This window comes from Giraffa tippelskirchi, chromosome 11, assembly GCF_054371585.1.
Source record: "Giraffa tippelskirchi isolate mGirTip1 chromosome 11, T2T-mGirTip1v1.2.pri, whole genome shotgun sequence".
NCBI classification, from domain to species: Eukaryota; Metazoa; Chordata; class Mammalia; order Artiodactyla; family Giraffidae; genus Giraffa; species Giraffa tippelskirchi.
Window position 1 is genome coordinate 108244711 of NC_137285.1, and position 24115 is coordinate 108268825.

General features: G+C 40.8%; 1 protein-coding gene across 50 annotated transcripts in view; it reads left to right on the forward strand.

Annotated features, from left to right (window-relative positions):
* Window positions 1-24115, forward strand: part of JHY (junctional cadherin complex regulator) — an 89029-nt gene that overhangs the window by 16418 nt on the left and 48496 nt on the right. For all 50 annotated transcript variants that reach the window (XM_081541362.1, XM_081541375.1, XM_081541385.1 and 47 more), the window contains one exon: window positions 7485-8001. In XM_081541362.1, the coding sequence (XP_081397488.1) occupies window positions 7485-8001 (517 nt within the window). The remainder of the gene's footprint in view (window positions 1-7484; window positions 8002-24115) is intronic.

A 24115-nucleotide genomic window follows, 5' to 3' on the forward strand; every position in this document is an offset into this window, starting at 1 on the left:
ACTATAATTTTTTAATGGATTGAATTTAAAATTTTTCCCCAACCCCTATATACATCGGTGAGTTTCCCATGATAGGCCCAATTCCATTTTTAAAATGGTGGATTCTTAGAGTTGTTTGGTCTTTTAAAGGTCAGCCTATCCCTTAATGTATTAGTAAAAGGTGGAACCTGAGGCCTAGAGTGGATAAGAAACTTACCCAGCTTCACATAACTGCTCAGTGGCAAAATCTGGACTAGGGCTCAGGTGTCAAGACCTCTCCAGTGCTCTTCCCATGACATCACAGCTACATGGCAATTCCAATGCCATTAGTATCTGGCAGTTAAAATACAAGAGAGGATTTCCCTGGTGGTCCAGTGGTTAATATCTTACCTTCCAATGCAAGGGATGTGGGTTCCATCTCTGGTCAGGGAGCTAAGATCCTACATGCCTCTTGGCAAAAAAGGTATATATATATATATATAAAACAGAAACAATATTGTAACAAATTCAATCTAGACTTTAAAGATGGTAAGTGTGTGTGTGTGCTCAGTTGTATGCCTCTCTGCAATCCCATGGACTGTAGCCCACCAGGCTCCTCTGTCCATGGAATTTTCCAGGCAAGAATATTGGAGTGGGTTTTCTTAAAAATTGTCCACATCAAAAAAAAAAAAATCTTAAAAAAAAGTACAAGAAACTATTTAAAGAAAGTGTAAGCACCTGGAAGTGCTGTCAGTCTGGGTCTCTGCCTTTTAGCCACTGTTTCTGGAGAATGAAAAGAACTCCCTTGCTTTCCCCAGAAAATGTCTGGCAGGAGCATTGTAAACTCGCACTGAAGGAGGGGAATTCTGTTTCTAAAGATGTTCTGTGTCATACAGCATTTCCCTTGTGAGGATGCAGCCTTTGTTTCACATAAGATAACCTTAATAGAAACGAGGTACTGGAATTTCACATTGCAATTACTAGCATGCCCTCTTAAGATAATTTAACTCACAGATTGTCCATGAATCTAGACTAATAAGCACCTGGTGCAAATATTTGGTTATTTTGCAGCCAAAAGTTGTTGTCAAAAAAGGGAGACTTTGGTTGAAATTATCCAAACCGTGTAACTGCAGTCAACAAAATTCACCAGATAACAATCCAACCCCTTCACTTGTGGATAGTCTTTGGGCTTTGGTTCATTAAACTACTTTTCTTCTATTAAAATGTTTTTTTTTTTTTAGCAGAATAAATGCCTGCATTAGATGAAATTTTCTGGGTTGTAAATAGCCTTCCCAAAGGATTTCAATATACTGTGGAACCTTTTTGTTTCGTACTTGCAAAAGTGATTTTTTTGATCCTTTGGATTTATTTCATTTTATTTACTTAAAAGCTGTTGATAAAAAGATTAAGATGAGCACAGAATTCAGAAATCCTTGGAAACAATTGTCAGTTTTATTGCTCCTTAAAGAAGCATTAAAAACTGTACACTTAAACAGAAATTGAATTTGCTGTTCATATCCATAAAAGATTTAATGGCATATAAATTGGGAATAATTGTTCTGTTTAAAAGGATTAAATTAAACCTAAATCAATAATAACATGTGCAGTTTCAATTTAACTGCCTACTTAAAATAAAGTGGCAAAGAAATAACTGCTAAATGATTAATAGCAATGCTTTTATTCACCTCCTTGACAGGCAAAATGGCCAGTTATTGAATATTTTATGATGAGTGCAAAGGATGTTAATTGTACTAGAAACATGCTCTAATTTTAGTAATTTTTTGATTGAATACTAAACTGAACATGAAGCTGTTCGTCAAATGGAGATTTGATTTTATTTGGACTGAAGTTGTCACAGTCAGTGCTCAAATGTGGTCCATTAGAGACAGCAGATAGGATGGCATATGCCTAGGAGACCACCCTCCCCTTCCTCTCTGCATCCATCTCTAACCTGGGCATCTGAAGGGCAGACCTGGCATCTGTTGTCTGAATGGCAACAAAAGCATCGTGTACTCATTGTCTAACCTCCCTATCCAATGGGGAGAAAAGAAGGTGTGTGTTTTGTGTGCACATGATTACTGATGAAGGAGCACTTCACACTCATTTTGTTCCAGTGTGTTGACCTGGACCACACAACACAATGGAGCTTCTCAGCACACAAGCCCAGAACAATGGGGTTCTTTAGTATCATGTTCTATTTCAACCATTAGATTTGTTTCCATGAAGTATTACAGCTTTTCACGCTCCTGAGTTTGCAAAACATAACCTCCCATTTGTCCCTACATATGGTTCCCATCAAAAGGAATAGAAAGGGGGATGTTATAAGATAGTCATTGTAGGTGTACGTGCTACAGTGTAATTAAAGCTCTTAGAAGAGCCACATTTTCTGATTCTAATCTTATAAATACACATTATTAGAGTGTCTCTTCAAACGATTGGTTCAAAAATATCTTTCACAGACAGAGCAACTCAGTATGTCTGATTTGTTTCAAAACCTTCTCAATTTTCCAGGTTTCACTCAAAACACCCTTCTTTTCCAGGGTGTGTGATACTGCTTCTGTGGGCAGTGTCTGATGGCAATTTGTTGATGTCAATCTCCTTCTGAAAGTCTAAAATAATTTAATTCTCCCAGTTTTATCTTCCTCATCATCTCTCAGCAGTGCCTAAAATTTCTCATCGTGTGGAAACAGAGACATTTCTTAATACCATTTTCCTAAATCACAGTTCAAACAGATTCTCCATGATGCCTAGTTCTTGGGAAAAAATTTAATTTTTTTTTTTAAGATAGAGTATTCTTTCTTTCAGGCCACTAAGGTGCCACTTAGTGCATCACGAGACAACACTGTGTCCTGGAAATAACTTAGGCCTTAGGGAGAAAAGAATCCCTTGAGATCCATCAGCAGGAAGCACAAGACACACCAGTGTTGTGTCACGTGACAGAACACAACACACAGCAACAGACACCAGTGACGGAGCTCGCTGGCACGCGCTTTATAGCAGACCCTTCCTGGGACCTTCCTTACTCTGTGCCAAGAAGGTAGTTCTAGGCACTCCACCGGTGGGCCAGTGAATAAGAATCCACCTTGCAATTCAGCGACGCAGGTTCAATTTCTGCTGCTGCTGCTGCTAAGTCACTGCAGTCGTGTCCGACTCTGTGCGACCCCATAGACGGCAGCCCACCAGGCTCCCCCGTCCCTGGGATTCTCCAGGCAAGAACACTGGAGTGGGTTGCCATTTCCTTCTCCAATGCATGAAAGGGAAAAGTGAAAGTGAAGTCAGCCAGTCGTGTCCGACTCTTTGCGACCCCATGGACTGTAGCCCACCAGGCTCCTCCATCCATGGGATTTTCCAGGCAAGAACACTGGAGTGGGTTGCCATTGCCTTTTCTGGGTTCGATCCCTAGTCAGGGAACTAAGATCCCACATGCTGCGGGGCAACTAAACCCCCAAGCCACAACTAGAGAGAAGCCGACGTGCCACAAGGAAGATTCTGTGTACTGCAACTATGACCCAACATGACCAAATAAATATTTTTTTAAAAATCAAACACAGAAAATAAGAAAATTATATTTTAAAAAAGAACACAGTTCTCAGCATACATATGTATACAAATGTGCTTAATACTCTCAACAGCTATTAAGTAGGTACTATTATCTTTTTTTTAGGTAGGTACTATTAGCATCCTCATTTTATTGATAAGGAAACTGAAGCACAGAGAAATACAATAACTTGCCCACACTCCCATGGTAACTGGCGGCATGAGGAATTCAGTGCAGGCAGTCTGCTCCTCACTCTCCAAGCCTCAGTTTCTTCATCTATTAAATGGGCATAATAGTGACACCTCCCCATAGGGTTGCTCTGAGGTTAAAAATGGAGATTCATTATAAGCATTCCCTAGATCAGCACGCCATAATATGTGCTATCTTCCCAAAGCCAGCACTCTAAAACCCACCCTAGGAAAGCAGTGGGCCAGTGGGCCCCAATAAGATGTGTCACTTTAAAAGAATCTTTTAATTTATTTTTGAGTCTTCATTGCTGCACGGGCTTTTCTCTAGTTGTGTGGATCGCAGGGACGACGCTCTAGTGGCGGTGCTTATGCTTCTATTTGCGGTGGCTTCTCTTGTTGTGGAGCACAGGCTCTAGGCTCACGTGCCTCAGTGGTTGCAGCCCATGGGCTCAGTAGTTGCTGCTCCCAGGGCTCTAGAGCACAGGCTCGGTAGTTGTGGTGCATGGGCTTAGTTGCTCCACAGCATGTGGGATCTTCCTGGGCTAGAGACTGAACCCATATCTCCTGCACTGGCAGGCTGATTCTTTACCACTGAGCCACCAGGGAGGCCCAGATGTATCACTTTCAAGGTTGCCAACCCCTGCTTTAAATAGTGCGAAGAAGAAGGCTACCTGTTCTAAAACTGTCCCCCCAAAACCGTATATAAGCCGTAGATAACCGTAGATAAGCCCTTTGAACACCTCATCACTGTGCCTATCCAAATATATCAATGTCTTACTTTGTTCTCTAATTGAATGATTTTGCTAATTAAATCCAAACTTTCAAGTTAATGGAGTTAAGCCATACCCTTCACGGAATTTACAAAGCCCTGCAAAATCTCACTTTGGCTTAACCCTGAGCTTTACTCCTCAACCATCCCTATGCCTACCCTCCACTTTATCCATGCAAAATTTGTCCTTTGAAAGCCCCATGTTCTCTCGCCCCTCTGTTCCTTTTTACAAGTTGTTTCCTCAGCCTGGCTTAGACTCTCTGCCCTTCTTAGCCTTTGGTATCAGCTAAGCCATCAATGCCTTCAGAAAGCCTCCCTTTCTCCCAAGATGGGACTGGATGTCCCTCCTGATCCCTGATGGCCCTGTGCACTCATGACTCCGGTTGTAAATCGCTCATTTCCTGGTCTGTAACCCCAACTGAGCTCACCACCATCTCCCCCTAACTTCTGTGGTGATGTGCAGTCGTGTCCGACTCTTTGTAAATGTATGGACTGTAGACCACTAGGCTCTTCTGTCCATGGAGTTTTCCAGGCAAGAATACTAGAGTGACTTGCCGTTTCCTATTCCAAGGGATCTTCCTGACCCAGGGATTGAACATTTCCTGCATTAACAGGCGGGTGCTTGACCACTAGCACCACCTCCCCCTAACTTAGCATGTGCTCAATAAACATCTGTAGACTCACTGAACAAGCAAATGCATGAGGAAAGTTGAATTCTGTCGAATCAAGTGAATGAATGAATGAGGAGAGTTAAACTCACATTTTCCTTTGAATATATCCTAGATATGGGAAAATGGCCCATTTCATTAAAAAAAAATAATTTCTAGCTTTATTTACTTGAAGATGTACTTTCATCTTTTCTTCCCCATCTAAACAACCACTGCTGAACCTTATACTTGATGCAGCACAGAACAAGCCCTAAAGTCATTCACTGGTTTGGTCCAAAGAAAGCAGCTTTTCTGCATGTTTAAATCCTAATTTACTACTGTTGGTTTTTTAAAAAAAATAAAAACTGTAAATATCTAATGCTCAGTTATTGATTCAAGCATCACTTTTTACCTCTTCTGTCCATAGCCCAGGGCAGAGGTTAGGGAAAGGAAGGCCAGCCCTCAGTCCCTGCTGCCCAGGACCTGACCTAGGTGAGGAGATACAGTTGCCATGGTGAACGGTGAACTAAGCACAAATACAGCACATGAATTAAGCTGCATTGTCTCATCTGGATTTTATGCAATCTTGAGATATAAACAGAATAAATATAACTGATCCCTAACTTACGGATGAGAGAAACCGGCTCAGAGATGACATGGTCTACCAACTGAGGCACAGATAAGTAGTGACGGACCCAGGACTTGAGCCCAGGTCTGTCTAGTCCCAAGTCCAGATTATGCGCTGCTGGACCAACCCCTGCCCCTGGGACAGAACGTGCCCGGTGACCCTTGGAATCTAGGGAAAAGCAGGGCCAAAAAACTTCTGTAAGTTCATAGGAGGGGACATCACACAGAGGGACCTCCTCAAAGCCCCAGAGGCAGGTAGCCCTGTGGCATTTCGGGAGTGACGAGTCACACGGTTTGATGTCAGTTTCCTGACAATCATGGACCATCCATCCAGGCGCTTTGCTGGAGGAGAATATAATTTTTCTTCCCTCAGTGGAAAAGGAAGAGCAGTCTGTTCCAATAAGTTTTCCATCTTAACACGTGAACTACAAATTCAGAGTGACAAGGGGAACTCCCCGGCAGTCCAGTGGGTTAGGACTCGGGACTTACACCATTGTGGCCCAGGTTCAGTCCTGGATTGGGGAACTGACATCCCATCCAGAAAGCCTCGCGTCATGGTTAAAAAAATTTTTTAAAAAAGGACACTAAAAATTCAAAGTGACAATTTAGCAAGATATGGAAGTTGGGGCTTTCTGTTCTAGTTTTTGCTTTACATCAAATCAAAGAAATCTAGGTTCACATTAAGAAGACTAAATTAGCATTAGGGGCACCATTAGTTTGTTTACCCAGCATAAAATTATGTCCTCTGTAAACGGGAATATCAAATAGCATAAAAAGCCCAGATGATTTACATTTTCTTTTTGATTAGAGGATTGCATCTACTGTACTCGAGGAAGGAAAATCTCTCCCATTTAGCTTTTGAAGATCAAAGGGGCCATTAAATATGCCCATATTACCAGCATCTTTTTTTTTCCTTTTTTGATTAAGACTAGGAGGTACTTTACAAATTGAGATAGTCATGGGGAAAAAGGGAGGACTTGATTTGGGGTCATATGTACTGATTGTGGACCCATTCATATGGACCAGGCAGGACCCTATGTTTAACTTTTTATTCATATAGGGCTTTTCTACAGCTTAAAACACACGCTGACCTGTCTACTGAATTTTGTGTACACAGACCTGACCCAGAGAATATGAGCTGAGAGCTTTCAGAGGCAACATCTGATCCCAAATGTGAGGGATCTTCCCGTAGCATATTTGAAAAATCTCCAAAGACAAAATGAACTGATGAATAAAAATCACTGATACAGGAGGATGAACCTGTGTAGGTGTTCAGTTGGCATAAATCCTGCTTTTCTCCCACAAAAGATGCAGACTGAGTCGTTGTCCAGGCAACAGTCGAATTTCCCTTCCTTGATAAACAGCTAAATGTGTATATCACCACCTAAGTGTGAAATCCATTTTATCCTCAGCAGCTTATTACTTATTCAACTTATGGTGTGTCTAAGTAATAGCATTCCTTGCACCAAGGTGATTTCACTGGTTTAATGTTACAGACATTGGTTTTCCAGCATTTAGAAACGAATCACCCCCTTTTTTATTCCATATTTCAATGAACTTAGATAATGATGACTTTTTGCCCTATGTGTAGTGTGTAGGCCTAGTCTGAGCCTGGGATGTGTCTTTCACATGTTAGATAGTAAAAAGGAAAATTGTAAGAGAAAGATGGAGATTGAGGTCGAGTAAGATGGTCAGCTGAAGAGAATGAGTAATCTGTTTGGATGAAGGACTTGACATTTCTTTTCTGCTCTGGGCAGCCAACAACCCACAGAAGACAAATACTCACACCTCCGATACGATCCAAACTGGAAGAGTAAGAAAGAGGAGGGCAAGTTGCTGCCTGTGGAAGCGTTGCCGGAGTCTGTGGACAGCTCTACAGAAAATCTGACTCTGAACCCACTCTACCCTTCCAAGGAGCCTTCGATGGACCTCTCAGGGGGGAAAGGTGAACAGAAGAGCCCACGGAGCACAGCTTCCTTAGTTGGAAGTGAATTCGTCAGCCCAAACTACGAGCTCAGCACCCACCGCACTGAGCCGTTTTCCGTGCTGAGTGACAGTGACCCTGAGGAGAAGTCCAGCAACCTCTCTCAGTACTTGAAGAGTTCAAGTTCACGCAGTGAGGCGTTCCTGCCAGGATCACACGGCCCTCGGCGAAGGAAGTCCAAACGATATTTTGTGGAAAAGAACAAGCTGACTTTGGGATTACCCACTCCAAGAATGGACTCTTATCTTCAACTGCACAATAAAAAAAGGGGGGAAGGTCACCTGGAACAGGTATGTAGCGACTTCTTAATAATCTCTTCTGGACACTGACTGGAATTTGCCTCTGTTTGAAATAGCTGGGTATCACTTCCTTTGGGGTGGGGACGTCATTGTAAGCACCTGGCTGAGTAAAACAAACACCCTGTACCTCTCCCCTCTTTGAAGAATCTGGGGGATTATTCCACAAATTCTTAAGAGCAAAACAGAAGTCATTAATGGCTTACAGTGCTGTAATTCAATTATTAGATCCAAAATGTTTCCATCCAAGAAACCATAGGTGTTTTTTTAACTATAAACTCCATTAGATAAAATACAGAGCTGAGGGTTTGATTCTTTGTGTGGCTGCCTTTGTTCCCATGAAAGCACTGGTCTTCAATCCTATGTAAATCCCTCTACTACATTGGAGGTAACATGACACAATCAGTAAGAGCAACTGACAGAAGTGATTCTCAGCTCAGATTCTGTATGTGTGTGTGTATATATATGTGTGGAGAAAAAAATGGCAACCCATTCCAGTATTCTTGCCTAGAGAATCCTGTGGACAGAGGAGCCTGGTGGGCTGCTGTCCATAGGGTCGCATAGAATTGGACACAACTGAAGCGACTTCGCATGCATGCATGCACTGAAGAAGGAAATGGCAACCCACTCCAGTATTCTTGCCTGGAGAATCCCAGGGACGGAGGAGCCTGGTGGGTTGCCATTTATGGGGTCGCACAGAGTCAGCCACGACTGAAGCAACTTAGCAGCAGCAACAGCAGCATATATATGTGTGTGTGTGTGTATAAATATATATATATTCGGTGGTAGCGCAAAGACAGCAGGGTACAACATGGGTATTTTTTTTTATTATTATTATACAGGTGATTCTATTATCTTTCCAACTCCCACTGATAGTCACTGTACTCTTTTAACCTGTGCAAATGATGTGATATGATTATAAACTTTAGTCTCTCTGTCTGTAAAATTGGAATAATGGTATGTCCCCTCCATTTCTCATCTGATCATTTTGAGGGTTTATTCTACCCCAGATGATGGATTCAAGACCTGTTGGAGTCAGTAAACTTAGCTCTATTTCACGGATGCACATAAAGCTCACATCAACCCACCTCCTAGGGGATATGTTTGTGGACATGGAGAATAGAATGGCTGGATCAGTGCATCCTTAAGGGGAATTTTGCATTCCCTTTACCGGGGAAACAGCTTGAAATTCATCACCCAACAATGCGGGATCATTTTCAAACTGAAGGAGAGGTTGTTATATCAAATAGCGATGCCCTTGGGACTTTCCAGGTGGTGCTAGTGGTAAAGAATCTGCCTGCCAATGCAGGAGATGCAGGTTCGATCCCTGGGTGAGGAAAATCCCCTGGAGTAGTAAATGGCAACCTACTCCAGTATTCTTGCCTGGAACATTCCATAGACAGAGGAGCCTGGAGGGTTATATAGTCCATGGGGCCTAGGGGAGTCGAATATGACTCAGCCACCAAGCGTGTGCACACACACATACACACACACACACAGGGATGCTTTTAGACCTATTCAAATTCAAACTAGTATTATTTAGGGTACTCTGACCTGTTCTATGGAGAAGGAAATGGCAACCCACTCCAGTGTTCTTGCCTGGAGAATCCCAGGGACGGGAGAGCCTGGTGGCTGCCGTCTATGGGGTCGCACAGAGTCGGACAGGACTGAGGCGACTTAGCAGCAGCAGCAGCAGACCTGTTCTAACTTGTGAGTATTTTCTGATGGAACAAGAGAAAGAGAACATTTGTGATTTTTTCTTAACGGAGGAAACTCCGTCTATGGTCTTAAAAGATTATGTCATATCCTTGCCTTCATAACTGAAAATAAAACAAAGGAGTGGGCATGTATTTTTAGTTGATTATCAAAACAAATACTTAGCTGACTTCAAACAGAATTTTCAACACTTTTTACTCAGTTCTAGTTGTGAATGTACTTTTCCATGAAACTTATGTGACATTTTAAATTTTGCTTGGTCACTCATTTTAAAATACAAATAAATTCTGTGAAAGCTGTTTATAGTCAATAATTTCTCCTAGATTAAGGCAATATTTTTCCTTTATTTTTAAATGTGTTCTCAAAAGAGAAGAGGCAAATAGTGAGGCGAAAAAGAATTAGTTATATCTCCAATAACAAAAGTGAAAAAAAGTTTATTATAAACTCCTTAATTGATTTCTTAATTGCTAATTTTTCTTAATAGTTATAGCTTAATTTACAAACAATATCAGGGTGGGTTGATTGTCACTGATTCCATAGCATAATTTTCTTTCATTATGCCCAGGAAGAAATTTTAAAGCAGTTCAGGTTTGCCCAATCTTTAAGCTCTCGAATTATTCTGTGAAGTGGCCATGGATATTTTCCTCCACTTTCTCCAGGTTCAAATGTCTAAGGGCTGATTGCTAATGATATTCAAAATTGTTTCTTCACCATTTCCCAACATACATTTCCTTCATTTTACTCCAATTCCTTAAAAAAAAAAAAAAGATACAAACTAGTTTGACCTCATAGTGATATACAATAATAGGTGTAACTTGTTTTTTGAATTACAGTCAGTAGCATAGAATGATGTGTTCCTTTCAAGTCATTATTTATGTATGAAGTATGTGCAGGTGTTTCTGCCAGTACAGATTATATGTTTCCTGATTGGCAGGAACTATGCTTTGTACTTTTTTATTTTTTTAAGATTTTTTTCTTTTTCTTTTTTGTTGACGTAGATCATTTTTAAAGTCTTCACTAAATTTGTTACAGTACTGTTTTTGTTTTTAAAGTGAAGTGAAGCAAAGTGGCTCAGTCGTGTCCGACTCTTTGTGACCCCATGGACTGTAGCCTACCGGGCTCCTCCGTCCATGGGATTTTCCAGGCAAGAGTACATGCTTTGGTTTTTTGGCCACAAGGCATGTGGGATCTTAGCTCATCAACCAGGAATCGAACCTGCACCCGCAGCATTGGAAGGTAAAGTCTTAACCACTGGACCAACAGGGAAGTCCCTGTACTTATCTTTAAATCTTCTAGCCTAACATACTATCAGGGCTCAGTACATATATGGGAAATGAAAAATGTCCATCTTCTGTCACCTCCAAACTTTATTCTCTTTACTGTGATTTGAAGTTTATGTGGGAGAAATGGTATTTCTAGAATACTGGTTTGAAATCCTGGCTGGATTCAATCTGAGGGGGGAGAAAGATGTGATTCTCACTACTCAGACCAGTTTACATCTCTGGATGAGATCCTGAGCATCAGTATTTTTAAAAAAGACCCTCAGTGGTTCTAACATGAAGCCAGGTTTGAGGAGCATTGTTCCACACTAGAGCAGTGGTTCTCATCCTTGGCTTCTCATTGGAATCACCTGGAAAATGACAAGAGTCTTTGTTCCTGAGCTCACAGCACTGAAATTCTAATTTCGCTTTTCTAATTTCACAATTCTAATTGTAAATTCTAATGCTTCACTTTGGAGGCACCGTGGAGCTTCCAAAGCTCGCCAGGAGATCCTAGTGTCTCAGCCAGACTGACAGTCAATGATCTAGAGAAGTGACTCACAAATATTAGGTACATCACAATCATCCAGTTGTCATTGTTTAGTCGCTCAGTCATGTCCAGCTCTTTGTGACCCCACGGTCTGCAGCACTCCAGGTTTCCCTGTCCTTCACTATTTCCCAGAGTTTGCTCAGACTCATGTCCATTGAGTTGGTGATGCCATCCAAACATCTCGTTCTCTGTCATCCCCTTGTCCTTTCCTCCTCTAGAATCATCTAGAGAGCTTGTTAAAGCAGATTGCTGGACCTAACCCAAGGATTTCTGATTCATTAGGGGTAGGGTAGGGGCCAAGGATTTTAATTTTTCTACATAGTTCCAGAGTACACCATTTCTGCTACCAAGCCCATACTTTAAGAACCACTGATCTTTTTTCCTTCTAACTTCAAGGTATTTATGAACCCCCTTAGGACCATGTTAAAATATAGATTTTGATCCAGTAGGTCTGGAGTGAGACTCAAGAGTCTGCATTCCCATCAAACTCCCAGGTGATGCCAAGGGTGCTGGTTCCTGGATGACACAGAAAGAACATAAAGGGTTTTTCAGAAACCTACAGTAACAATTGTGTAAGTTCCTACTTATTTGCCCTTGATGTTTGCAATGGCTGAGGATGTGAGGTAAGTTGGGGTGGCAGGTTTGGAGGCTGTTTTAGATTAAGCAGTATCTGTTTGGAAGGTTTTCATATTTGGAAACCTGTTTTTCCCTACTCATTTCTTTGAAAGAGATGATAAACATCTTACAACTAGAAATATTGAAAGGATAAATGATCTCTGTTGTTTAGTGAATGAATAAATGTGAATTACCACTACACAACCAAGAAAACCCATCATTTTGTTGCAAGTCTCTATGCCCAGTGAACGAGACAGGGTCTTAAGTGGTGTATTGTTATTTGGGAAGATTTGAAAGTAAGTCTAAGAAGTTCACAACACAACATCCCAGTAAAAATGCCAACACATGAAAAAAAAAAGAAGGTTGAAAAGGTAATTAATAAGTTCACATAAAAAACAGGCAAGAATAATAACACAAGCTCTGGAAATTAAGAGTCATGAAAGATACGGCAAAAGCCATCACAATATTGTAAAATACAATTAAATAAACAAATTTTTTTAAAAAAGAGTCATGAAAGAATGTAGCCCCACTAGATAACAGAGTATATTTAAGCCCTCAATAATTAAATAATAAAGTTATGTTTAATGCATTTACAGACACATAGAACAGAAAGTCTAGAATTAGGACCAAATTAGTGTGAGAATACATGATCTGACATCATTATTTGATAAAGGCAAGACCTCAAATCTGTGACAAAATGATGAGTTCTCCAAGAAGACAATTGGATAGACATTTGGAAAAAAATTAAGTTGGATACATACCCCATATCATATAACAAGATAAATCCCAAGTGGGTCAAATATTTAATTTTTAGAAATTAAACCATTGTATACATATGGCTGATTCATACTGTAGTACAGCAGAAACTAACACACCATTGTAAAGAAATTATATTCCAAAAAAAAAAATTAAACCATAAAATACTAGGGGGAAAACAAGAAAATTCTCATGTAACTTTGAAATTATTCAAAATACAGAATCTACAAAACATAGATAAATTTGACTGCACTTCACCCTTGAGCCACATGGGTTTGATCGCACAGGTCCACTTACTTGTGTATTTTTAAAAATAAATAAATATTACAGTACGACACAATGTTTAGTTGGTTGAATTCATAGCTACAGAACTGAAGATATGGAGGGCTGACTGTAAAGTTATACATGGATTTTCAACTGTATGGAGGGTCAGTGCCCCTAACCCTCACTTTGTACAAGGGTAAACTGTATATAAATATCAGAAGCTTCTGCAAGGAAAAAAAAGCATAAGAAAATCAAGATATAAAGAACTAGAAAAATATGTCTAATTCATATCACAAAGTAATAGCTCTAATATGTAAAGAGCTCCTAGAAGTCAGTAAGAAAGAGACCAACAGACAATATCTTTTGTGAATATAAAAATTCACAAAATATAGGAATATATAGTTCACAGAAAAATTAATACACATGGCTATTAAACGTATGAAAACATATCCAACTTCGGTAATTTAGGAGAAATGCAAATTAATACTATATTGGGATTCTATTTTTCATTTTTCATAATTAAACCAATAAAATTCCCAATTTTTTATTAACCTCTGGGCAAAAAAAAGTATAGTCAAGCTGGTGAGAGAATAAATTGGACTAACTAGTATGGAGGACAAGTTGCTAATATCCACTTAAAATACAAATACTACACACACTCCTGAGAAAGCAAAACATAATGGCCAAGAATATAGGCTTTCAAGCCAGGTTGGTTAACACTGCCACCTGCTAGCTGTCTGACCTTGAGCAGGCTGTGCAACCTCTCTATGCCTTAGTTTTCCTCATCTTTAAAATGGAGACGATAATAGTACCTTCCTTCCTCAAAGGATTATTACAAAGATTAAGTGAATTAATATATGGAGAGTGCTTAACTTGATGCCTGGCTTACAGTGAATGCTATATGTGTTAGTAATTATTATTTTTAAAATTTGACCCAACATCTTCCTCTCCCAGGACTGTATTCTTGTTATATGTGTGCAGTTTTGAAATAACCCTGTACAAAATCATTCATTTCATCCTTATTTCTAATAGCGAAAGATTAGAAGGTACCCAGATGTCTATTATTTGGGAAATCTGTAATAAATTATGGTACGTCCATATACCAGAGCACCCTATAGCTTTAAAAAAAAGAAAAAAAAGATATTCCCTATGAACCGTTATGGACAACCTATCAGGATTTATTATTACTAAGACAGAAGTAAAAGTTGTAGAAAAATGTATATAGTACAAAAAAAGTGGGGAGGAATAAAAATATACATATTTTCTTGGCATGCTTTTAAAAAGTAGTGAGAAAGAATACATAGGTGGTTAGTTATAGAGGATGGGGCAGAAGCAGAGTGGGAGCACAATTCTTTACTTCACACCTTTTCATATATCTTACTTTTGAACCATGCTTATGTGTTTGCAATATCTAGTATTTTGTAGGAACCCTGGTAACTTTATACTCCCTGATTGCTCAGAGTCACCTAAATTGCACTTCTGCTTGAAAATAATGGCTCAGAGGAGAACCACTGATTTTTTAAATTTGATTTCTCCATGATCTTTTCACCATTTTCCATAGATCTATTTATCTTACATTAAAATGCACTGGAAAACTCACCTTTAGAATGCATTATAAGATCTCAGTCACATGATGTGCAAGGCAAGGAATTGATATAAAAACCAACACACGCTAGAGGGCACCTAAGTATCACAGTCAGCCAATACTTAGCTAGTGAATATTCAGTGCTTGCTTTAATTTATGACTTGTTTAGTAGCCAGAGGTATTTGTCTGAAACTCACTAGAATTAAGTCAATTTATGATCTACCATTAAACGAAACTGTCTCTTGAAAAGTGAGCTACCTTTCTATCTTGATTCTAAAATGTGACTTTGAAGACTGATGAAGGTGAAATTTACTATGGGCTCAGAAAACAGCAGGAAGTGCTTTATACATGTTATTCTGTCTTTCCCTTGTAATTTCTTCAAGAAATTACATATAACTTTGCAGCATGCATATAGAAAGGTAATTTCATTACCTATGGCCTTCAAAACAATATAAAGTTCTTACATAGAATCCACTACCCATTCTGAGCATCAGCACATCTTTGAGGCTGTTGCTGAGGCAGCAGGTCACTCAACCAAACGTATCTTTATTGAGCACCAGCTGTATGCTAAGTACTCTTCTCAGTGCTAGTGATATCACAGGTAATAAGAGATGTAAAGCCCAGTCTTCAGGAAACTTACATCCAATCACCTGATGAGAAACATCTAACAAAATAATTTTGGGTAGGGATCAACACCTCAAAGGATATTGAATCAACTTTCTTTAATAAAGGTATAACTGGCATGTTTAACAAGATGCTTAGGGAAGCTTTCACTTTCTGAGAAGATATGATTTGAGACGTGAATGGGTAAGAAAGAGAAGACTATGTAAGCCCTGGGCAAAGAGCTTTGGTTGGTCCCAGCCTTGGAAGGGGCTACACAATATAGTGGGACAAGAGATGAAACCAAAACAGAACACGGGTTTGGGAGTCAGACTATCACAGGTTAGATGCTGGCTCTTCAATGTACTAGGTCGTACCGTTAACTAGATAATTGAGCAAGTGACTCTTTAAACCTTAGCTTTTTAATCTGTTATAGGGGATTCATTTCTGCCTTGGAGGGCTTTTGGAAGAATTTATACAAAGCTCCTGACATGTGGCAGACACTCAGTGAAGGGAAGCAGTTATTAAACGGGTTGTTCCTTAAGTCACGAGAAAGGAAAGGAATCCACCCTGAAAACAGGTCCCCCTAAACAGCTTTTTTTTTTTTCCAGGCTACAGTGTCTAAAAATGAAAAGCATATGACTTCAGGTAGAGTAAGAACAAAATGTTGCCACAAGGACAACATTTGTAGACCCTAGCTTCCCAAGTGGTGCTAGTGGTAAAAGAACCTGCCTGCCGATGCAGGAGACGCAGTGAGGGTTCGATCCCTGGGTCAGGAAGATCTCCTGGAGAAGGAAATGGCAACCCACTCCAGTACTCTTGTCTGGAGAATCCCATGGTCAGAGGAGCCTGGCAAGCAGCAGTCCATAGAATCACACAGAGTCGGACACGACTGAATGGACATAGCACACACACAGACTCTAGCAGCCCATTCTATGATGTGACTTCCAAAAGGCTGTCCACTAACCAGGCTGTCTCCTGATTGTCCCCATCAATCAAACACTGCCCCAGGGATTACAGGACCCTATAGTTTGTACTCATTGGCAATATTTCTTTAAGAAGTTGCAGTTGGCCTCAGTTAATGTTTCAAACATTTATACTTGGTGACAAGGAACTTAATGAATATTTGACGCTTTGGTCTCGAAGTGCAATTTCATATCACAGCTCTTGCAAATCTAACTTCTCCACTGCTGTCACAAGTGTTCTTCTTGGATACAAACCTGATCATATCAACCAGCTGCTTAATGAGGGTCCCTGTTAATTTCAAGATAATATTCAAACCCTCAGACTGGTACTTGAGGCCCTTGTGACCTGGCCCCTTCCTGCCAGTTTAGCCTCGTCCTTTGTCACTCCTCCCTTGCATCCTATGCTCCAGCCGTACTTCACGGCTCCCTGAACCCAACATTTCCCCTGGCCCACTGTCCAGGCTGATGAACTACCCTTCCCTGTCCTGTTTCCTTGGGAAAATCTCACCCTCCATTTTGAGATTCAGCCCAAAGCCCTCTGCCTTTAAGACACTCTGAGTTCCTCACTCATCCTTGAACACCCACCATAAAACCCATGACACCACGCTGCACTATTTAATGTTTGTGTCTGTTTGTCTTTACATGACTCTGAGCTCCTGAAGGCAAGGGCTGGCTCATCTCTGAATTCTTAGAGCATGGCATACAGTAAGCACTTTCTACATCTTTTATGAAGGAATGTAATTTTTAAATACTTGAAGGGAGGTGATTCAGGATTTTATCACTCTCAAGTGAAAAAAACTTTCAAAACTGAGGAGTTTGTGCTCCTGACTTAAATAATGGAATTTGGCATCGAAAGATCAGATTTGAGCCCCAGTATTATTAGAGCCAGTTATTACCTTTGGTAAATTAAGCCTTGAATGTTTACCTTCTTCTACAGATCCAGAATTATTTAGATGGCCAAATAAGATGTTATATGTGAATGCTCTGCATAATCATATAGCCTTGTATAAATGTTACATTTATTACTGAATGTTTGATCTGAATTTAGTTTCCTATTGGATAAGATTAATATCTAAGTGATATAATGCTCTCCTTTTCCGTGGTTTTGAATATCATGGTTTGAGAAACGTTTGGTTATCTATAAAATTAAACTTTACTTTTATTTAAATTATGATCATCTTTTTCTAACTATATTTGGTCAGAAACACAGAATACTTTTTTATAGAATTCTTCCAGTTTGGTGGTGTTTTTGAGTCCCACATCTCATACTGACAAAAAATATTCTTCTACAGAGTGCGTACTCTGTGTATGTTCACTGATAGATTTTTTTAAAATTTTGCCCTCTGCAACCACAACAAGAGCACTTACTTATAACAGCATAATTTAAATTGAACTTTATGGTTTTTCAATACAAGACGTTTCTTAAGGCATCTTTCTTATATGCGCTAGTCAGCACTTATTTGTCTGATCTATAGAGTGACACTTCATTAATTCAGCATTACTGAGCAGGGACCCATGAAGAGACAACTCTCCTCATAAGTGAAGCATGCCCTTTCAAAAACCAGAACTTTAACAGAATTAATCATGTCTAAGGATAACTGTCAAAAAACGTGTCTGGACTATTTGCAGGAATAGAGATGCAGACATGGAAAACAGACATGTGGACACAGAAGGGGCAAGAGGAGGGTGGGATGAACTCAGAAAGCAGCACTGACATATATACACTACCGTATGTAAAACAGATAGCTAGTGGGAAGCTGGTATATAGCACAGGGGGCTCATCAAAGTACTCTGTGATGACTTAGAGGAGAGGAATGGGGTGGGAGGTTCAAGAGGGAGGAGATATATGTACACATACAGCTGATTCACTTTGCTGTACAACAGAAATTGAAACAACAGTGTGAAGCAATTATCCTCCAATTAAAAAAAAAAAAAGTGCCTGGAGAATGCAATAATTCTGTGCTCTCTTACCCAGGCCACAGTGCCCCCTTCTGCAGTCAAGTCAAGAGCCATGGTGATGGGCACCATCCTTCGCCTCTTTACCAAATGCCACACTTCTGTGGTCATTTTTGCCACTATCAGAGTACCTGCTCTTTAGGAGCTGCTGGCCAAGCAGGAAGCAGACATATAAACAGGACCAAGTGGTAACTGCTGTCCTAGAGACACATGTGGCCCCCAAAGAACCCAGAAAAAAATGCCCAAGTCTGTCTGGGGAAGTCAGAGGGGGCTTCATGGAAGAGGCAGTCATTGAACTAAGTCTTTAGGGAGAAGTAGAAGGTAACAGGTGGAGGCGGGCAGCAAAGAGACCTCAGGCAAAGGGAGCATGTGGGGTGCTAAGAAGGCAAAGGACACTGAGAGGACACTGCTAAGCGGAGACCTACAAGTATAGGAGGAACCACTATGGTGCTGGTCAGGAACTGGCAGTCTGTCAGTTAATAAAGTCAAGTGGTTAAAGCAGATATGACAAATGACGTAAAATATCTTACTTTCACTCTAAGTATATAAATATACAATAATTCATGATTCTTTTTTTCCACTAAGGGGCCTGGCCTTGCTGTCAGCGCATATTCTATGGACTGGAGTTTTGCGACATCTTTCTCACATCAGTTTGAAAGATCTATGGTTTCCACTTTCAATTTCTTGAAAGCAAAGTATTAATAAAAACTTAGCAAGTGTTGAGAAACAATCTAAGAACATAACCTTTCTAGGTTTTTGTGACTGTGTCCCCTAGTCTTTTATACACACAGACACATACCTCATCCAGTTGTGATATTGCCATTTGCTTGACTAGGTCATTCTAAATTATTTAACTCAGTTTTCATGCAAACAACTCTCTCTTCACAGATTTCTCCAGATTATCTGATCTTTAAATCAAATTTATAATTTTAACAGCATATACAATAAGAATAAACAAGTAACAAGACTCTTGGTAAACACGTAACTCAACTAGTGGAAACAGACATATCAAGGCATAATATGAGTGCTTGCCTATGGGCTTAAGTTAGGCGATCTTAAGAAAGGACTGGAGAGTGTTACTTAATCGAGTGAGTTAGTGAAGGAGGAGGACTAGATTGTATTGTGGATGACTGGATTGTGAGGGTGGAGGTCCGTGTTTAGGCTAGAGAAATGGGCATGGGCCTTTCACATGGGCCCTTATATATCATTTTAAAGGAAGAACTCTCAGAATATGGTCCCTGACCAGCAGCATCAGGACCATTAGAACTGCAAACTGGGAACTCATTAGAAATGCAAACTCTCAGGCCCCAGCCCAGATCTCCCAAACCGGAAACACTTGGCGGGTGAGGCCTTTACATCTGTGTTTTTGTTTTGTTTTAGGGGCTGTTTTGCTGTGCTGTGAGGTATGTGGGATCTTAGTTCCCTGATCAGGGATCGAACCCGTACCCTGGCAGTGAAGGCACTAGGTTGTAACCACTGGACCACCAGGGAATTCCCTACATCTGTGTTTTGTTTTGTTTTTAAAAAAAGGTTTCTGTATTTGGCTGCATCAGGTCTTAGTTGTGGCAGGCCGGCTTAGATGCTCTGCATCACATGGGGTCTTAGTTCCCTGACAAGGCATCGAACGCAAGTCCTCTGCATTACTAGAGAAGTCCCTACATCTGTGTTTTAACAAGCCCTTCAAGTGATTCTGACACGTGCTCAAGTTTTAGAACTACTGTGCTGAAGAGTTAGGCCTCTCCTTTATGCGACATGGAATCACTGAAGGGTTTTAGTCACAGAGCAATTGGAATCCTGTGACCGTCCAGAGGTCACACTTACATATCCTTAGCTGTGTTACAGGGAGTTCAGGTTGCTAATCAACCCTCACTTACGTTTCATGCCACATTCCTAACAATCTCTTTCGAATTCTTGAAAATGGTTGTTGGCTTCATTCATTTGCATACAATTATTAAGAGCTTCTTATGTGCCAGGCTTTGTCCCAAGTGCTTGGAATACATCAGTGAACAAAACTGACAAAAATAAGGGCCAACTTCCTATTAGGAGGAGACAGACAATAGACAAAATAGATAATCAGCATATTAGCAGGTGATGTAAGTGCTGAGGAGAGAAAGGAAGCAGAGCAGGGACAGGGGATGCTGGGGGTGGGGGTTACCATTGTAGACAGGTCACGAAGGTAGGAGAGAAGAGGTAGGAGAGGGAACAGCAAATGCAAAGGGCTGAAGAGAGGAAGGGCTAATGGGCCTGGAGCCAAGCCAGCAAGGGAAAGGACAGACATGGGGTCCTAGTTTCTACCTTGTATTGCTGACAGTATGCCACCTGGCTTTAATCGAAACCACAAATCTAGGCAGAGAAACAAGAGATTAGATATGTTCTGATGTAAATGGAGCAACCAGTGAGCAATGTAGATGAATCTTCTCACTTAGTAACGTTTACTGAGCACATATGTGCCAGGCACATCCAGAGTCACCACAAAGCTCATGGGAGTAGTGCCCCTGCAGCTGTACAGCCTGGCACAGAGTCCCCCCTTTTCCTGCCCTCGTGGAACTTAAAATCTAGAGGCGAGACAAACATAACGACCGGGGTGAAATTCGTCACACACAGAAAAGGACAGAGCACTAAGGCGGTGAGCTCAGGTACATCTGTTATAACCCCCTGGGGGTATCAGGGAAGGCTTCCCGGAGGAAGTTATATTTTGGCCAAGAGTAGACAGTGAATGAGATTGGTCAGAGTAAGTAAGGTGAAGAAGAGTTTCCAGGCAAAGAAAGGCCTATGCCTGAACCCAGAGCATGTGGCCCAACAACAGACCTGAAAACATACAGTCTAAAGAGAGCAGGAGGAACTAAAGAGGCAGAAAACAAAGAGGAACTAAAGAGCCTCTGATGAGGGTGAAAGAGGAGAATGAAAACGCTAGCTTAAAACTCAACATTCAAAAAACGAAGATCATGGTCCCATCACTTCATGGCAAATAGAAGAGGGAAAAGTGGAAGCAGTGAGAAATTTTATTTTCTTGGGCTCCAAAATCACTGCAGATGGTGACTGCAGCCATGAAGTTAAAAGATGATTGCTCCTTGGAAGGAAAGCTATGACAAACATAGACAGCATGTGAATAAGCAGAGAGATCACTTTGCCAATAAAAGTCTGTATAGTTAAAGCTATGGTTTTTCCAGTAGTCATGTATGGATGTGAGAGTTGGACTATAAAAAGGCTGAGCGCTGAAGAATTGATGCTTTTGAACTGTGGTGCTGGAGAAGACTCCTGAGTGTCCCTTGGACAGCCAGGAGATCCAACCAGTCAATCCTAAAGGAAATCAGTCCTGAATATTCATTGGAAGGACTGATGCTGAAGCTGAAACTCCAATATGCTGGCCACCTGATGCAAAGACCTGGCTCATTGGAAAAGACCCTGATGCTGGGAAAGATTGAGGGCAGGAGGAGAAGGGGGCGACAGAGGATGAGATGGTTGGATGGCATCACCGACTCAATGGACGTGAGTTTGAGCAAACTCTAGGAGATAGTGAAGGACAGGGAAGCCTGGTGTGCTGCAGTCCATTGGGTCACAGAGTCAGACACAACTGAGTGACTGAACAACAACAACGAGAGCAGGGGGGAGAGGCTGAGTGTAGAGGATGTGGGACCTTATAAACCTTTTAAAGGTTAAGGACAAAGGAAGTGCACTGAAGGGTCTTTAAGTAGGTGACTGGCATAATTCATGTGGGGTTGTAAAAAGCTCAAGAGTCTTATACAGAAATTGAATGTAAAAATAATCTATTCAGAGATCTCAGTGTCATCAGTTTCTCACTGAGTAGATGCATGCTAAATACATTATCAAGTGGCCTATAGCAGCAGTCCCCAACCTTTTTGGCACCAGGAATTGGTTTCGTGGAAGATAATTTTTCCAGAGACCAAGGGTGGTGGATGATTTCAGGATGATTCAAGCATTACATTAATTGTGCACTTTATGTCTATTATTATTACATTAGCTCCACCACAGATCCCAGAGGTTGGGGACTCCCTGTTCTATAGGATAGAGAAAGTGGCCAGTGGCAGAGCCAAAACACTTCAGGTGTTTTGTCTCTAAATAGCTGAATAATTATTACAAATGCCCAAGATAATTCAAACTTCAAACAACTGTACTAAATACCCATGTCAGAGCCCAACAGCCTGATGTCCCTGCCTCTTCTGCCAGCCACAGAAGAAGATATGTAATACAGGCAGCAGCAGTGCTGACCTTAGCAGGTACAAACCGACACAGAGCAACATGGATTAGAAACAGGACAGGTTAACAAGGCACATCACTCATCAGCCAAGTTCACAAAGAGAGGCACACTGAGTCCACTGCTTATTCTAAGAGAGGGATTCAATAACAGATGTGCTGGAATGATGGTAAGCAAACAGCAACTTTGGAAAAATAGGACCCTCTGGCTGATTTTAATCTGGATATATGCTTGTCATATATCATAAATACCATCAAGGAATGAGAATAACAAGGAACCTAATAAATTCACGTGAGTCTTCCCCCACAACAATTAAACACAAGGTTATTAATAGACTACAACAGAAAGGGGAAAAAAGGACCCAAACCTTCAGCGACTGCAGGACCTCACGGTGATATTGTATTTAAACATGTTTCAGTGTGTGTCTCTGCGGGTACACGGGGACTCGCATAGGGGTCTCAGTAAAGCATCAACTTGTTTTGTGGTGCCGATTCCCTAAGAACCTGATGAGTTTCTTTGAGACAGAAGTAGCCAGCCCAATCTAGCTCAGCTGTACTCAATCTGAGTTGCTCTCCTACATACAAACCCTCACTTCAAAGCCAGGAACATAATGTACAATTTTTTAATGGCTCTAGACCCAGGCACTCAGGCGCTCTGCTCTGCGCCTTACCTCAGTGTAAACACCTAATCAAGATTGCCAGAGCTTCAACAATAGCAGCCAAATGCAATTCGAGAACCACAGGCCTTTGAAGTCCTCCCAGCAAAGGCCGGTTTTCTAGTCCGGGATAATGACATGCCATGATTGCTGTCTTTGTTGTATCTTTTCAGTAGAGAAGCAATTATAGGTCCCAATTTAACAGAATAGACATTACACAGCTTATGATGCTCAAAATGCAATTTCATTTGATCATTTTCTCGATTTGATTGGTATTAATAGAATGGCTCACCAAGGGGGAAAAAAAAGAAATAGCTAGCAGAGGTTGTGTCCCATTCCACTTTCAAAGAGATAATGTAGAAGTATGCTTTATCCACCCCGAGACTCACTGGGGGATTCACACACCGAGTTCTACCAAAACAGCCTGTGGATGGAAATACTGTACATCTTACATTCTCTGGGAAAAAGGCAGTGTAGGACAATGCCTTTATATTTTTTCATCTATAAACTTTTTATCAGAGCTCCATTAAGGGACCCCTGGTTGTTTATCAAATAATACCACCAGTGAAAAACCAAATTAACAAAGTCCCCTTTACAAAAGCTAGGGCATCAAATCTCCTCGTGGCAGATATAGGAATAAACCCAGCTTCTTCCAGGCTCCAGCTTGTCCAAGACATTGCGTGCTTGAGATTTAAAACAGGATTATTTCCTCGCCTGCTTAGGCAGCCTATTTATTTTTTTTCCCTGTCCCGACCATCATTTCTCCTCCAGGACAGAGCTGATTTCTCTTTCAAATGAGTTGTGTTTCTGTTTCACATCACGGCAGTAAGGGATTGAAGCCTTTGAGAAAACAATGACAAAAGTTGCAAAATCTTAATACTTTTATTGTCATCCCGGGTTTCTGGAAACAGTGAGGGCCTGAGAGATGGAAACATGAGAAAGCGGCTCCTGACCTTGAGCTCTTAGAGCAT